At 41.0% G+C, this 18,390-nt stretch overlaps 1 protein-coding gene across 1 annotated transcript in view; it reads right to left on the minus strand.

The window, feature by feature from the left end:
- LOC136676743 (deleted in malignant brain tumors 1 protein-like) overlaps positions 1–18,159 on the minus strand; it is a 98,308-nt gene extending 80,149 nt beyond the window's left edge. Inside the window, 8 exon segments of the mRNA XM_066653950.1 lie at positions 9,756–10,070; positions 10,456–10,761; positions 11,225–11,530; positions 11,709–12,038; positions 12,132–12,446; positions 12,562–12,876; positions 13,597–13,905; positions 18,043–18,159. Coding sequence (XP_066510047.1) covers positions 9,756–10,070; positions 10,456–10,761; positions 11,225–11,530; positions 11,709–12,038; positions 12,132–12,446; positions 12,562–12,876; positions 13,597–13,905; positions 18,043–18,100 — 2,254 coding nt within the window. The 5' untranslated portion in view covers positions 18,101–18,159.
- Positions 18,160–18,390: the final 231 nt, after the last annotated feature.

Here is an 18,390-nt window from a genome sequence, read left to right on the forward strand (position 1 = left end):
TAAACTCGGAGTCAGTATTTTTGCTGTTGGCCTCTGTTTGTTCAGCTGCTCTTTAAGGTCATGGGAGTGAAACAGTGCATAGCTTTATTTCAACAGAAATGTTCATTATGTCAGTCAATAGGTCCCTCCTGTGGTCACTATAAGCACAGCACTCATTTTTGAAATTGTTTCTAACCTCAGAGGCCAGATTACATATTGTTGTGAAAAATAATTTTATTACTTTGTGTTAGTGGACAAATATCCTTAAATGATGATTAGTTAAAATTAGAAAGTATAATTACATATTCATTGTATGAAACCTTGTATTCATATGAATGATTAACCAGTATTTTAACCATGCATTTAAACAGTTTAGAATCTGCACACTAACTGACATGCTGACTCAGTGTTTACACCTTTCTAATTTCTTAGATCTTTAACAGATCTGCACTTAGGCTTGTAGTATAAATTCCAAGTGTTAGTTAGGACAGTTGAACTTTAGGGCATCTCAGTGACCTTAAGTCCATTAGTGACCCCTCTGAATCTTGGTGACAGAAAAGGAATGTGGGTAATAAAACCTACAGAGTCAGAAGGGCATGATGAGTGTTTTGGGGTTATAGGTGCATGGGAAACCTGCACGCGAGGAACCTGAGTACTAACATGTCTAATTATGCATATTAATATAATCAGCCAGAAACGCCTTGCCAGCAGGATATACGTCATTTGGGGTATAAAAACTTTGGAGTCAGATGGGAAGGTCAGAACTTTGCGTGGAAGGGTACTAGGTTGCGTTTCTTATGTATTATCCTGGTTTCAGTATTAAAATAAATACTTTGGTTTGCTTTGAACTTCACTCGACTGGTCTTTGTGAAACTTCCGGAACGAGCACGCCTCCCTCAGGAGAGAGGGTGTATTTTGGATCTTTTGGAAATCTTCTAAATTTTAATTACTTTGGGAACGGTCCAAAAAGAACATTTAATTCTTCAATATCCCTAGTGACAGTAAGGGGGTAATTTTTAAAATAAATAAATAAAACATAAAAAAATTCAGGGTCTCTACATACTCTAGGCCAGTTGTTCTCAAACTTTTTAGACCAAGTACCACCTATGATTTTAACCACAGACTTGTGCACCCCTGGTTCTTCCTCTGTTCTGGGGGCATAAGGCAAAATCTTGCTTGAATTTTTGCATGCTTTTGTTGCTTTTTTGTTTAACTGGATATTTGCAATGCTTTACACAATTATAGTGGGAATACAAATACATACTAGGCCTGAACTGAATGTTTTAAACACTATTATACATTCATGAGAACATAAAATGTATGGGCAATAAGCATTTTGAAAGAAATAAAGAAACAGGTACATTTTAATATCAGTTATGTGCTTCAATAGGCTACAGGTGAAAACAGCCTGTTACACCTGTTTACACATAAAAACCTTTGATTTTCAGTTATGAATAAATTCCTTAACTAAATAGTACATTTTTCAAGGTCATTTGGTGTACCACCTCCTGCTGCTTCACGTACCACTAGTGGTACACATACCACAGTTTGAGAACCACTGCTCTAGGCTTTCTCTCACTTTGCTCATTTGGCGGTGTGGTCCCCAAATCATGGAAACAGATGATTAAGGCTGCTCAATGAGTAATATTGACTTATTTTTGCTGTTTCAGATTTCTTAAGGTAACTCTAAATTCGGGAGATGGCTAAAGGCATGAACGCCAAAAGTGCTACAAATCTAAACTCCACGAGTTACAAATGAGTTTCTGTTGTATCTGTAACACTTATTGAATAAATGCTGATCCATTTTCGCCACATACAAACAGTAGTTTTTTCCTCAAACATACTGTTCCAACTTAAAAGACGCTGAGCTTTTCCCCCCAATTAATATGATTGGTTGATGAAGTTATGCATCCTCATTATTTGGGTGCTCTTTGCGTTTGCAAAAACAGAAGTGTTTTTCCAAGATTTTGACTACCATCATTTTCTAGCTCTTTTTGTGGCTTGGAAATGATTGCTTGTTAATTGTATTTGTATTGTCCAAGCATTGCATTTTGTAACTCAGCAGACTTTAAATGTTTTAAAGTTTTCCAGCTAATATGTTTTAAGTATCTGTTAGCTCTTGGTTCAGTTTTATTAATCCATAGATTGAGTAATACATAATCCATACGGTGAGTCTTGTTTACTACACAAGAGTCTTGTACCGACACATATTGAGGGCAGAATAGTCAGTCAGCCTTGTGACTGGTCAGAGAAGATGAGGACCAAAAGATTGGATGAAAATTGTGCTGAGTGTTAGGACAAGGATTGGGCAGCCCTGCTGTAGATCATGTAAAGATATTTTCAACAAGTTTCCTGTGCCCTTCATTTAAATCAGTTCCTCCACCCTCCACACTCACATTTATCTGAAATGTCCACAACAAGATCAGACACACCTTTTTCTGCCTCCACCACCCTGTCCAGCAGTGACCACATCATCATAGCACTTTTCTGTCCACTGCACCAAAATGGAGATCAATGAGAACAAGAAGAAACAGAGCTGACATTGGGACTGTGTTGAAGCTTCAGTTGAACATTATTTATCCACATGAAGAAAACATTACTTGTCATAATGTTGGAGCTTGGTCCAGTGGGAACAGCATCATCATAGTTCTCTGTCATGTCTTCTGTCCAAATGTAGAGACAGAGGACATTAAATCAGCCCCAGTATCATCAGTGACTGTGTTCATGTTGGAGATTAAAGTGTTGTTCCATTACAAGTTGTACCTGTTCCTCCAGGTGAGTTCTGGTCAGCGCTGATGACATCACCATAAATCTCTTTTATTTCGTCTACGCCAACACATACAGACACATTTACAAAACATGTTGTAGTGACTTGTAAAGAGAAATCAGTAGAAATCAGTGAAACTCCATCAATTAGCCAAATAGCTCCATAGACCATACAGAAGCACTTTGTAGTTTTAAAATTACAGATTGTAGTCTAAATGCTCTGCATTTTTTGCTTCCAATGGTCACAGGACACTGTTCTTAGTCCAGCACTATGTCCAGTCCAGAGGCGATTGCTCTAAGACTGCAAGGGAAGCTCAGCTTCCCCTAAAATGTCAAAAAATAAGTGATCAAATATATACTGTTGTCTGTACATGTCATCGAATTAATATACACTACAATGCGCTCAACTTTTGTTCAGAATCAGCTTCTTATCACTGGTAAAGACGCAGCTTTCCTCTTAATCATTCCCGCGGCATCACAGTGCTTTAAACAGTGAGGAACCTGAGCGTCCACAGAGTTCAATAGCGAAGCAGCCAAATGCAGCGAAACGAGTCATTGGATAAATGCTGGGCTTTGTCCCGCCCATCGGACGCTCAGCGTCTCTGAGGGTCTATGGGGCAGTGGGCTGGCCTCGGCTGGCCCGGACGCTCAGCTTCTGCATGATGATTGGATGATCTGTCTGAGGCTGAATCCCTTTTTGATTGACAGCGAAATGAGCGAATCAGCGATCCTTTGGTGTAGAGATCCATGGGAGCATTACATTTTCATTCTGTTCTGAGTTGAACCAGACTTTCTTAATCCTCTTAGCGGCATTTTCTTTGTTAAAAACGACTAGCGACAAATCGAGTCTCTATTTCTGGTGGGTTTTTTTGTAGCTGCTTGTGTTTGGAGACTGACTTCTATCGCTCTTTCTGACTTCTATCGCAGTTTCTGTCCAGCGGGTGCTGCTGAGCCCCTCCACCGTCACAAAGCACTCACAGGCGGACACACTTCACATGGGTCAAGGCCGTTTAAGCAGCCTAGCTCTGCTGGCCATTGAGAGGACACTAGTCAAGTCCCTGGAAAAGACGCCTTGTTGGTACGACAGGGTCACAGATCATTTTCTTGAAAAGGAACGGAGGGTAGAATTTACGTATAAATAAACCGACACATTTTATGATGTAGGCCGAAATTGAGCTTCCCCTCCTTGAAAGACCAGCATCCGCCACTGGTCCAGTCCTAACATGGTATCATGGTTCCAGGTCCTGTTCAAAACCCATTGAGTCTTTTGAGTATTTCCCATCATACACCCAATGGACTCTGTCCCGAATCAGCCAATCAGGATGAAATTCACCACTCTACATCACCAGAGTACTGTGTGCTCCTGTGTCCCTTTGTACAGACTGTTTGTTCGACCTTGACATGGTGAAATATTGCCCTCGATTATTCAGTGTGTATTTAATACATTCATGATATTTTTTCTCATTTTTGCCTTAGTGCTGAAGTAGGATTATTAATCCTAGAATTTCAGTCTGGGCCAGATCTGTCAGGAGTCAGCCACAAATCAAGATAATAACAGAAACAGGCTTTATTCACATTCAAAACCTTGTGTACACGTCCAGCTCTGAGAATATGGAACCATTATGAAATTAAAGCTCTTCAGAGATGAGACCACCATAAGTCCCCTCTCTGCCAAAACTGACCAATTAATCAATTTATCTGTGATATTTCTCTTACTCAAGAGTAGCTCCTCATCCACATCCTCATATCCTGAACGCTGTTCTTCAGAGAGGATACTCCCTGTTAGAGGAGAGAAGTACAGTCATGAACATGGGGTTATGGTTGGAAATGTTCACTGTATAATAACATGCTCCAGCAACATCACATTCACCAAGAGAACGTTACAGGCCTGAATCCCCATCCCCTGAGGGGGTATTATTTGCCAACTTCTTCCTCAGTTTTCCATTAATGATCACTCCAAAACAAACACAAACAATATTCTTCTTGTGCCACTACTTATAGTTTACATTTGTTCTTTAATGACTGTTAATATCGATCACGACTTGTTATACTGATTCAGATCTTCAGTCATGACCAGCTTGCTTCTCACTCACTCTGTCACTTATTCAATTAATGAATCATTCACTCTCTAATTTAATCTAATATTTGTCCAGTCACTTACTCACACACTCGGGCCACTCATTAATTTATTATTTGCTGTCTTATACACTCATTTATTCACACATATTCATTTGGTCATTCATTCTGTAACTCACTCATTTGGTGTCACTTATTTATTCACTGAGTGACTTCATCATGCAGGCTCTTGTTTATTCCCTCAGCCTATTCTTGTTTTGGTCATTAACTTATTCATTTAGACACTAATTTGGCTTTTAATATGTCAATAATTTAGTCATTAATTCACCCAGTTGCTTACTCAGTACTGTACTCTCTTATCACACTGTCATTCATTCATTCATTGTCTGTAACCGCTTGTCCACTCAGGGTCACAGTGGGTTCAGAGCCTACCCCGGAATCACTGGGTGCATGGCAGGAACACGCCGTGGAGGGGGTGCCAGTCCTTCACAGTGCAACACACACACATTATGGACACTTTTTGAGTCACCAATCCACCTACCAATGTGTGTCTTTAGGGAGGAACCTGGAGGAAACCCACACGGACATGCCACAGCAAACTCCTCACAGACAGTCACCCGGAGCAGGACTTGAACCCACAACCTCCAGGCTCCTGGAGCTGTGCGACTGCGACACTACCTGCTGCACCACCATGCAACCCATCACTCACATCACAGTCATGTAATTTGTCATTCACTCACTCATTCAGACATCCTGTCACACTAACTCATTAAATAGAGTAATCGATCTGCGATGTCCACCTACAAACACAACATTTCTTTAACACTCCTGGGCCGCTCTGTGGTGCCTGTCTAACGCTATGGCACTGCTCGGAACTGCTGGTCTTTATTGAAATTATACCGAATAAGAGGAAAAAAATCACTGGAGTTACACATAGATCCCAATTTATTATCACACATATCTAAGCACCTGCTACGTCGCAAGCTTTTTACAGGGGTCAGCAGGTAGGCACCTCTCTTTATTCAGTGTTTTGCTTAATTAAACCAATAACACCTCTGGAGTTCTCAACAAGTATGTCTTATGTCCCACCCCTCCAAGTTTTTTTTTAAACAAATTATCAGCCTTTTAACCACATCATCCTCCCTGGTGACTAAGGATGTACCTAGCCCCACAAGCACCTTTAATGCACGCTTAGTGCTACCAGGACTCTATACTCTACCTAAAGAACATACACACCATAGTCCTATATTCCACTGATACGCGTAAATTCACACTGGACTCCCTGGTGACTGAGGTTATACTAATCCCTACTGGCCCAATTTATGTGTGTTCAGTGAACTTTGTACAGTACATCAAGCACAGAAACTTCAAGGCAGCGGGTGCACTTTTATACACACACACACACAATATGGTACCCCATTATGCCCTGCTGCCAAACAAGCTTTAGTACACTGCACCACCTCTTGTATCTCAGTTAACTGCGTTAACATCCATTCACAGTCTATGATGTCCACTGGCAGAATTTCTGCTGGCAGCTTCAGTCCTTTAGTGACTTCTTTATTGGAATGCACACTATGAAAAATGCTCTTCTAAATCCTTTCTCCAACTTTCAAACTCCCAGACGTCTCCTTAATGTCCTAAACAAGGTATTAAAAGAATCCCTAAAAATGCTCTAGCCCACTCTGTTGTCCCCTCCTCTTCCTCCTAACCTCTGCTCTTGTCTCATCAACTCACTTCTAACCTCTTCTTACAAAATCATAATACCCTCTTTTTCCTCCTCGGTTCCTTGCTTCCACTGTTTCTTCAGTAACGATGACTCCTTAACTAGTTTGACCATTTCTGCCTGCCATTTTGACTGCTGGTCTAGCATCTGCCACTTGCTCTCCTGCTCTGCAGATAGATGTATCAGAGCCAGTTTGATTACATGTACATTACAGTGTAAACATTTTAGGCAGGTGTGGAAAACATGTTGCAAAATAAGAATGCTTTCAAGAAATAGAAGTGTTAATAATTTGCTTTATCAATTAACAAAATGCAAAGTAAATGAACAAAAGAGCAGACTTTGCCTTCAAAACAGCATCTGTTCTTCTAGGTTCTACAGTTGTACAAACTCAGGGATTTTATAGGATTATAGTCAGATAATCAGTTTGACTAACCAAATATACCAAACAGATGACAACGATCATATATATATAGGTCAAAACACTATCAAGCTAAAACAGAAGCAAGTGTGTAGGAGTCTCAAAAGGGCATCATGGCAAGACTGCACAGCAGCAAGACACAATGTAGTTAGTCATACTGCATCAGCAAGGTCTCTCCCCTTGCAAAGTCTTTCAAAAGATTAGGGTTTCAGGATGTGCTGATCTTTTGAAAAAGCACAAAGAAATGGGCAGTGTTGAGGACCTTACATGCAGTGGTTAGCCAAGAAAGCTTGCAGCTGATGAAAAACACATCATGCTTTCTTCCCTTCAAAATCAGAAGATTTCCTGCAATGCCATTAGATCAGAACTAGCAGAAACCTGTGGTACCAGGTACACCTAACTTCTTTTCAGAGATGTTTGGCCTGAAGTGGTCTTCATAGATGATATACAGCCAAAAAAGCCACACCTTAAACATGGAAACCAGGGGCCAGTTGTACAAAACACCTTAAGCTTTCCCCTGACACTTACGGGTTAATTTCTCCTTAACTGAGGGATTTATTTAAGGGTATTGCATAGTATCCCCTAAAAGAATTCCTTCCATTAGGAAATGTGATAAAGGATTTTTTATACGGGAGTAAAATCTATTTTATGTTATCGCAACAAAAAAAACAAAAGAAAACAAGAAAAAGACAATCCTGGAGTAATACAATAAAAGCAGACGGGTTAGGGCATTTGAAACTCATTGAATGATGTGGCACACTGTTGACTTGTGGACATGAAATGCCTCGCCTATTACTGACTGGAAGGATCTCGTAACATAAAATCGGACAGAAATCATTAACTGCATTTCTGAAGGAATAGCACAGCTGCAGAAAGTAGCATGATCCAACTCGATTAAACAAATCATGAATTGACTGCAGATCAAATGTATAATTTAAAATCAACTGCTAATAATTAAGCGTATCCAGTGGGTTCTCCCAGTTGTGGAATACTCTCCTCGGGATATGTTCATTTATTGCAATGAACTCGGCCATGTTGCGGTTAAGTATCAGAGGTACTTTAAGTTGTTTTACTTAGTTTAGTTGCTAAGGTGTTTTGTGCAACGATTTAATAAGGGATTCCTTAAGATGAGGAAAAAACTTTAAATACATAAGTGAACATTTTACGGAAACATTAACGAAAAGTTTTGTGCAACCGGTTTTAATTTAAGGAAAACTTAAATTGGACTTTAGCAGACCGGCCCCAGGTCAAGCAACTCAACTATGCAGAAAAATGGCAGTAGGTGCTCTGGATTGAGGAGTCAATATAAAAATATTGGAATATTTGGTTTTAACAAAAGGCAGTTTGCTGAAGGGCAGGAGAGCAGTACAATAATGAGTGTCTGCATGCAAGAGTGAAGCATGGAAGGGGTACCTTGCAAATTTGGAATTCCATTTCAGCAAAGGAGTTGGGGATTAGTTCAGGATTAATGGGTGTGCTCAAAACACTTTGATCAATCAATCAATCACTAATAGTCACTTGGGAAGTCACTCTTCTCTTACTAAATCTATCGCTCACTCTGTCACTCTGCTTAGGCCACTGATTTATTAGTTCAGTTATGTGGTCTTATTCAAGCACCAACTTACTTGTTCTATCCCTCACTCATTCGTTCATATTTTAATTGACCTGCTTATTCATTCATTCACTCTGTCACTAACAAGCTCACACACTCACAATCCTGTCCCACAAATCTGTCTCTCTATCTCTCTCTCAAAAGAAATAGAAGATTTACAGGAATGATGCAGGTTAAACGTAGCTCCTGAATATATGTTTTTCAGCAGAATTACACAATAACCATAATGTACATCTTATCTAACTCAATCTGTCACTGAATTAATATTTTCTCTTATTGTAAATATACAGAAATAGTGATTTATTACAGACAAATAAACACCCCTTTAATCACAGAATCATGGAATGTTTTCCATGATCTCAGATGTAAGTAAACTTTAATGTAATAAAATTAATTTACTATAGAACTCTCCACATATCACTGACCGCTTTGAGTGGAGGGGATTCTTTTAGTGATGTTTCTGCGGTCAATCTCCTCATAGACTGCCTCAGTCAGAGTCTTATGCCTCCTCTTAGAGAGCACTGTGAGAGACACAGAGAGAAACAGGGAGCCAGGTCAGTAGAAGAGAAGACTGATGACAGATTGAAGGACTAATGGTGTTTAGAGAAAGTACAGAAAGTGGACTGTAGATGATTTCTGAATCTCTCTACCTCTCCTGAGCACTCTGTTCTGATAAAACAGCACAAACAGAAGCACTAAGGCCAGGAAGAGCAGCGCTCCCAGCACCAGGAGAGACACTGGATAGATGAAGGGAACAGCTTGAGTATGTGTCGTACTGTTTGTTCCCTTTGAACGATCAACTGGAAATAATGACAAAGAACAGAAACACTGAACAGCTCTGAACAATCTTTAAGAAAAACTATTTAAAAATGCCCTAAGAGATTAAAACAGTACCTGTGGTGATGGAGAAGGTGGTTGTGGTGAGTGCAGTAGTAGTAGGCACAGATATCTCTAGAAATACAGAAGTGGAACCTTAAATACTAATATAAACTCTGTAAAACAAAGGTTATTAACTGACTTCGTATTCTTAAGCCATACAGTTTGAACACTGCATGTGTGAGACTAGTATTAGATGCTATTAACTAAAGGGTATCACTGCACCTTTCAGTGAAGCTTTATTTACCCTGGGGTACAGCAGTTTTGATTAAAGACACAAACTCCTAACTCCAGTGGTCTCTGACCTGCACAGGTGACTCCAGCGTCCTGTCTGTGGGAGCGGTCAGTGTGGTTCTTCAGGGAATGAGGACAGTCCCACAGGTGAATCTCATTCCCTCTACACTTCACTCTGTTCAGCCAGATCGGCCCTTCACCAGCACCAAAGACAGCACTCCCATCAGCCCTCAGCGCCGGCCCAAAGCCCAGCTGCCTGCAGACCACCTGAGCGTCCCTGATGTCCCACAGATTATCACTGACAGACCCCCACTTAGAGTTATAATACACCTCCAGTCTCCCAGAGCAGCTTCTATTTCCTCCACTCAGTCTGAGAGGCAGGTGATCTACAAAACACATGAAGACTGTTGATATAATATATATATAAAATAAATATAATATAATGTATAGTAACATGCTGAAATATATTTTTAGATTCCTACAATCCCAATAAACTTTTGACAGTGTAGGCCAGAGTAAGTGTCTTATAACTAACCTAGAAAATCCACATTAGCAGACTATCTTATGTAAAACAATTACATGAAGGGCCTAACCTAATCCTTCTGTCGAGGATGTGACTGGCTTGGATCTTCTATAAGAAAAAAAAAGGTAAACACCCAGATCCCATGTCTGTCTATCAGAAGATTTACTTTATGAATTCATGACAACATTTATCTAAAATTGACTGCCAATCAGTAACAGCACTATAATCTGTAGAGAGAAACAACCTACCTGAGCAGGTGATGAGAGCCACCTCATTGCGATTATTATACCTTTTCTGACCCCAGGGTGAAGATGGACAGTGCCCCAGGGTGGGGTCATGTTTCCTACATTTCACATCATCCAGCCAGTAAAGAGCTGATTCCACTCTCGCTGTGCCCCAGGATTCACTGCCAGTTCCTCCACAGTCCAGCTCTCGACAGATCACACTGGGTGTTTCTTCAGACATGTGATTTACACACACATTACCCCAGGTCCCATTGTAGAACACTTCCAGGTTCCCCTCACAGCCCTCAGTGAGTCTGATCTCCTTAAACTCTGTTGGGAGGAAAATGAATAAACACAGTGCTACATAAAGTTACTTTTAGTTTGACCTAGTATAACAGTATGCCGCTCCATCACTCCAGAGAACACAGTTCTACTGCTCCACAACTCAATGCTGGATGGATTTTAACCCTCCAGGTGCTGCCTAATATTGAATTTGTAGAGCTTAAGCTCATGTGCACCTGCTCCATATCCCCAAATTAATTTCATAATTTTCTACACACGCACATCTGAAACAGCCATGTTCACAATGGACAAAATACATAATGGCTGAATTCACTAATTATACGGTGTCTTCAAACATTTGAACATCGTTCATGACACTATAATCACCTCCTTATTAGGTGTCTAGTAAAAATACATAGTGAATGTTCATAACATTCTCCAGTGATGCATAACATTTAAGTATTATCAGCTTCAGAACCAAATGTCAGTTAAGTATGGCACAGAATCTTACCTGAACACACTACCCCTACATCCTCCTCATGTCCACATTCACCCCCTTCACTCAGCTGATATCTGCAGTTCCACAGGGACATCTCATTCCCCTCACACTGCACCTCATTCAGCCATATGGGTCCAGTTCCAGGTCTAAACTGGGCTGGTACCGGGGCACTGAGGGCCTCTCCACACTGCAGCTGTCTGCACACCACCTGCGCATCCTTAATATCCCACAAGTCATCACACACTGTCCCCCATGAGCCGCTGTGAAAGACCTCCAGCCTTCCTGCACACGCTCCTCCAGAACCCACCAGTCTGATGGCTAGATCACAAATCAAAACACACGCAAAACAAATTCAATACATCACTTCATCCCAAAACATGATGGCCTTATTTATTCCTCTGGTTATGAGAATTATGTTAAGGTTAATTTGTGTTGTAGCCACATAGATCAGGCAACACTGGAGATTAAAATGTATTAATCAGAGCAGTGGTGTAACATGTACCAGAGCAGGTGATAGATAGCTGTTCTCTGGAGCTGCAGTTTACTACTTCTGCACTGCTGCAGTTCCCCAGATGAGCTTCACTCCCAGAGCAGCGGAAACCCCTCACACACGTGTGTGTGTGTTCAGGACTGGATGAAGAGGAGGGGGAGAAGTTGAGCACAGAGCCACAGCCCAGCTGTCTGCAGACCACAGAGGCCTCAGACACACTCCAGGAGTCCAGCAGAACTCTCCTCCAGTCCTGACTGAAGTACACCTCCACCTCCCCCTCCCACTCCCTCCCTCCAGACAACCGCACTCGCCCCTCATGAAGAGCCAGAGAAGAGTCTGGAGAGGAGAATGATGAGTTAACTAAAGTATTAATATAGAGTTGTTTTATATTATATATTACTCTGGGATATGAACAGATTTAGATCTCACTCGTGCAGATGACTCCAGCGGCCTGTTTATGAGAGCATGCAGCTCGACTCCATGATGAAATGGGACATTGTGACAGGTGTGTTTCGTTTCCCTGACAATCAAACACATCAGCCCAGATCCGGTCACTCCCCTCCCCAAACCAGTCTGACCCCAACACAGCCACAGCACTCCCACACTTCAGCTGACCACAGAGGACACTGGCAGCTCTCATATCCCAGCTTCCATCACACACTTTGCCCCACTCACTGAGATACTGGAGCTCCACTCGACCAGAACACGAGTCCCAGCCATTCACTAGACGAGCTTCTGTGTGACCTGATTGAACATCATATTACAGGAATTAGCTCAGATAAGTGCAGACCACTGCTTACAGAGTGTGACAAGCAGAGAAGTGAACTTTTAAAATAGAATTTAAATATTTATGCTTTACCAGAACACACCAGTCCCACATCATTATCATGAGTGCAGTTGTGTCTGAGTGAAGATGATGTTTAACAGAAGTAAATCTGAGATACGTTTCCTCTACACTGAAGCTCCTCTGACCACACCTGGACCTCCCCTTGGCCAAAAGCAGCTGCTCCCAGCACCTCCACAGGACGCCCACAGCCCAGCTCTCTACACACAACCTCTGCATCCTGCTGATCAAAGCCAGCATCACACACTGTGGACCAGGTCTTCACATGAAGCACCTCCACTCTCCCAGAGCACAGGTGAGGACCATCAGTGAGTCTGGACTTTCTGTGACCTGTGTGTATTTCAGTTATATTACAGTTCTTTTACAGCACAGAATAATAGATAATAAATTATAGATTCACACCCATTTTCCACCTGGTAATTGGTGATAGTAGCAAGTGTTAGAGTGATCTCCAAAAGATCTGACTGACTTGCCCAAATATTTACATATAGCTGTATGTATGTATGTATGTATGTGTGTGTGTGTGTGTGTATTTTATACAGCTGCAATTAAAATTATTGAGTGCCCACTGCAAATTAGGGTTTTTTAAGCAGAATTTAGAAATGTTCAGCTGTTTGCACTTGGGGTGGGGGAGGATGTGTTAAATAATGGTTCAGTAATTCTGTGACTGCAGTAGTCATCTGAAGTCTGAGTTGCGACAGGGGTTGGTAAATAGGGGTTGAGTATATCTGCAGTAGTAGTTCATCCTGTTCCTCCACAGTGATCTCAGGATGAACAGTGAGAGAAAGGGCTTGTGTTGTGAGAAGAATAAACTTATTTTAGTGAGAAACTATATGATCTGCTCCTTCATTCTGAAAAGTGTTTGGCTGTTTCACTTCCCTACAGTCTGTATTTACACATCTCTCATGTCTCTGTTCAGGAACACTGGTGTAAAAGAGTCTTGTTATTCACCACTAATTACACTCAGAATCCTCAGTAAAATGAATGGTGTGATGTTAATGATAATATTAACACAGACTGTGATTCATGTGATGACTGACAGCAGTTTACCTGAGCAGACGACTCCAGCATCTTCACCATGAAAACAGTCATGTTCACCCCATCCATCTGATCTACAGTTCTTCAGTGTAAACTCTGATCCACTACAGTCCACTTCATCCATCCAGATTGGTCCTGATCCTGGACCAAAGTGACCAAACAGTGGGGCATCTACAGCCTCCCCACAGTTCAGCTCTCTACACACCACTGCAGCATCTCTCATATCCCAGCCATCACCACACACTGTTCCCCACTGTCCTTCATGAAGAACCTCCACTCTCCCAGCACAGGGACTGTCTTCATTCACCAACCTCACACTGTCTGTACGAGAGAGAGAGAGAGAGAGAGAGAGAGAGAGAGAGAGAGAGAGAGAGAGAGAGAAAGAAAGAAAGAAAGAAATTGAAAATGTTTTTTAATCTGAACTTAAAACACATTTCCATAAAGTGTACACTATACAGTGTTTTTACACTTCAAAGAGCAATTGAGCATGCAAAATCTAATTAATAATTTATTAATATAAATAATGTATTAATAACTTATTAATTTATATAGGAAATATGGTCAACTAACCATATATATTGAGCATTTCTAAACTAATGAAACACTTTGTAACACACACGTTTGTGAAACAAAGGGAGAAAACAAAGCCTTGACCAAACGAAAAATAGCCAAGTAATGGAAATATACACATCTGTCTTAGAGAGCTAATGTTTAATGTTTGGCTGAGTCTGAGGATGCAGGTATGGCACAGTTGTTGAAGTTGAATGATGTGATTGGCACCATCGTTTAGAGTCATGTTGTTCCTTCTAAAATTTGCTGCAGGGGTAATGTTGATTGGCATGATGCCTTGTCAAATCCTCAACCTAATGTGAGTGTTAGTGTATATGCAAACTGTGTAGCTTCTATGTTCCTTACATGAACCCGATAGCTAGGCAGATGTTAGCTAGCCATCCTTCAAGTATGGATCTACTGGATTAATTTATCCTTTTTGAACCTGACAAAGAAATTCCACAACTTGAAGTTAAATTAGAACTTCAGTTTCTAGATTAGATTAGAATTAGAACTTGAAGAGGGCCGACTGGAGATACAGACTTCAAAGAAACCTTATGTTGTCACACCAGTGAGCAAAAGCACAAAACACACTGTTACTTTGCTAAAGTCCTTTGTAGTGTACAAGCTGTGGCAAGAGTTACTTTAAAGGCTCTACATAGAAAGTCTGAGAGAGGTTCAGTAGTGTTCCTGCAATATCACCTGTAAGTAATCTACCCTTGTGACAACCTCAGAAAGCATAATCCTCAGTCCACAAATCACTGCTCATATAAGTAAAGAAGTATATCCAGGAGCTTTTGATGCAAGTCGGGATTGCCTCCACAGCCTTCCAAAGGAGCGTGGAGGAGCTGCTGGGCCCCCTGAGGGATGAATGCTGCGTCCCCTATCTCAACTATGTTCTTTGTAATGCAAATTCCTCCAGTGTCATGGGGTAAAACTAAGACCTGAAAAATATTGACAGGAAGTCATCTTGTGTCGGCTCAGGGAGTGAGGACTAACCACAAGCTGTACAGTTGTTGGCCAGTAAGACACCACAGACAGTTGGGGATGTGAAGAAGCAAAGCCCATCTATGACCTACTCCAAAATATATCAGACCAGACAGTTCATGCAAGAAGAAAAAGTAAAGAACCGGAGTTGCCATCCAAGACACTTAGAGGCTTGACAAGCAAACATCAACCTTGGGGATCACATAACCTCTCAGTTGCAATACACATACATTTGTGAGCTCTGCTCACAAACCCACATTCTTTCATCCATCTCCCACACGTTTGTCAGCAGCTGCCTGTGGTGCACTCAAACCTTTTCTCATTGTCCTGTTTCTCATTGTTGGAGCACTGTGATGACTTCGGCTGGGTTCCCCATCGTGATAGTATTTGAATAGGTGTAAAATCACAGGTGAGAAATCCCCTCACTACTGTCAAAGATAATGGCCCTTTAGCCCCAACCCCACCCCATCAGTGAGACCAACTGAATCATTTGGTTGTAAATGGTGGTATTTTAATTATTTAATAACAAGACAGACTGCTTTGGAGTAACAAAGCCATAAATATGAGCTTCAGATGACTGCTTGAAAACAACTGAGAGAATCCAAACTTTACTACAAGCTGTTTTTAAAAACTGAGCTCCCTGCCTCTGCGCAATTACAAAACATTTACCGTCAGCTTCACAAATTCTGTCGCTGGAAATAGCTAGAAGCTAATCTGTGAAAAAACATGCTGCAGAAAAACATGTCAAATATATTTCACTTGCTCATCTTCCTCATGCTGCTGAAAAGCACGAGTATGCTGTCTTCAAGCTCCGCGATCAGGGTGAAAACAGACATGTTCTTTAGTTTACATGACTAAAATGAGCGTTTTCACACACTGTTCATAATCCTCCAATAAGAGTGAATGGATTAGCATGCAATTATCATATGAATACGTATGGGTGGGCCATCAGAAGTCACGGTCTGAGTTGCGTACTGAAACGTGCCTCTTGTTACTTATGTTCTATAACAACAAGCTAAAAATAAATGTATTTTCAATCTCCATATATTTGAAAAGTAGACCCTTTAAGGTTTCTGGGGGTATGTTTATTACGTTTCTAGGACAAAAGTGTTTTGGTGCGAGTTTTAATTTATCCAACTCCACATTTTTTTTTCTTTTTACTTTTATGTTTTGATTGTCTTTTGCCCCCCCCCCCCCCCCCCCCCCTTTTTTTTAATGGAATTATAAAAATTGTTGATCACAAAAACAAAACTAAACAAAAAAAAAAAAACAAGCCCTTGAGCAACTCATCATTCTACTCATGAACCCTCCAGTGCTGGCATATCCTGATTTTGACTTTCCTTTTTTACAACATACCAATGCCTCAGACCAGGGCTTCTGGGCGATCCCCTATCAGAGGCAGGATGGCAAGCTAAGGGTTATGGGGTATAAGGGTAGGACACTGATGGCAGCTGTGTGTAACTACCATCTATACAGTGGCCAGTGTGTCAAAAGTTTAGGAATTACCCATACTATGCACCCCATTTCATGGTGTACACTGACAATAATCCTTTGACCTGCATCATGAGTACAGGTAAACTCAATGTCATGGACCATAGGTGGGTAGGGGAGCAGAGTTTATGTCTGACAAAAAGTATAGACCAGGAAAACCTAATTATGATGCAGATATGCTGTCATGTGTCCCATTGGACAAAAAAACCTGCACAAGTCCTGCACAAAGGAGTTTGCTGAGTGATGTGACTGAACAAGGCAAGTGTATCATTGACTGATGACGTGCACAAGGCATCTAGTGTGGCTACCTAAAAACTGTTTCATAAATGGGGCAAGTTGTTGTAAAATTAAAACTTCTACCGAAGAACAAATAAGAGGAAACAGGTCTCCCAACCAACTACTGGGGGATGGTCCTGAAACAGCTTCATAAACAAAATGCTCATGTTGACACAGAAAAGGTGCTCCATCTAACAAGGGAACAATTTTATTGGCCCTTTATGACCAGGAAATTCAAGGACTATGTCACCAAGGAATGTCCATGCATCAAGTCCAAGAAGCCAGTGACTCCAGAATCAAGCTCCCATGAGCAGTATTACATCATATGTTCTCCTTGAGCTAGTGTGTTTTGGCTATTTACATCTGGAGACCAGTAAGTGTGGCTATGAGTATATTCTTGTAGTGATTAATCATTTTAATAGATTTGCTCAGGCATATCCCCCAAAGAATAAGATTGGAAAGATCACAGCCAAGTGCATTTGTAATGATTTCATGCCTTGTTTTTGGATATCTACTTTAAGCTACTTCATGATCAAGGCAGTGAGTTTGAGAATCAGTTATACCCCACACTCCAAAAGCTTTCTGGTATCCGTCATTCCCGCACTTCATCATACCACCCTCAGGGCAATCCAACTGAACTATAATCTAGATGTTGAGGAACTTAACTAACAAAGAGAAGGAGTGGAGGAGAGACCAACTACAGCTAGTTGTACATGCGTACAAATGAACACAACATGAGTCTACAAGTTACTCCTCTTTTTTCTTCTCTTTTGTTGCCATGCACACCTGCTGACTCCTAAATAAACAAATAATCAAGTTTAATAGTGTTGTCTCATTTATTAGTTGGATTTATCAATGATTATTTTCTGTATAACTGTATTATTATTATTAACTGTATTCTGTATTATTTTCTAAATAAACAATTTGATGATGTTTTATTTAGTTAATATTTATACAGAAATATACAATTTCTAAAGGCTTCACAAAGTGGGGTCAACACAGTGTCACACAGCTCCAGGGTCCTGACACATAGTAACACTCACACCAATGAAAAGACTTTAAACAGGAGTTTTCAGCCTTTGTCCACCATTTTTTTTCTACACTTGCTTACAACTGTGTACTTTTTGTGCACTGATTAGTAGAGAGTGTACTCACCAGCTGTGGAGAGAGTGAATGTGGAGAACAGGAGAATGAGAGTCACACAGCTGTCCATCTCCCTCTGACCTGCACACAGTCCATTCACCTCAGCAGCAGAACACACTTCACCTCCACTCCCCCAGAGAGACTGAAGAAACTGAGAGAGAGAGAGAGAGAGAGAGAGAGAGAGAGAGAGAGAGAGAGAGCTCCCCCAGCCACCAATCACACTCACTATTACCTTATTAGAAAGAGAAGAGGAAATCATCAAACATTTCAGTGACAAATCAGAGGAGGCATTTTCTTCTTTCTCCATTTTCATCAAAAGAGTGTGACGCTGATGGACAGAACTCCTCCTTAGGTTCTTGA

The sequence above is a fragment of the Hoplias malabaricus genome, chromosome 2 (genome assembly GCF_029633855.1).
Source record: "Hoplias malabaricus isolate fHopMal1 chromosome 2, fHopMal1.hap1, whole genome shotgun sequence".
NCBI lineage: Eukaryota > Metazoa > Chordata > Actinopteri > Characiformes > Erythrinidae > Hoplias > Hoplias malabaricus.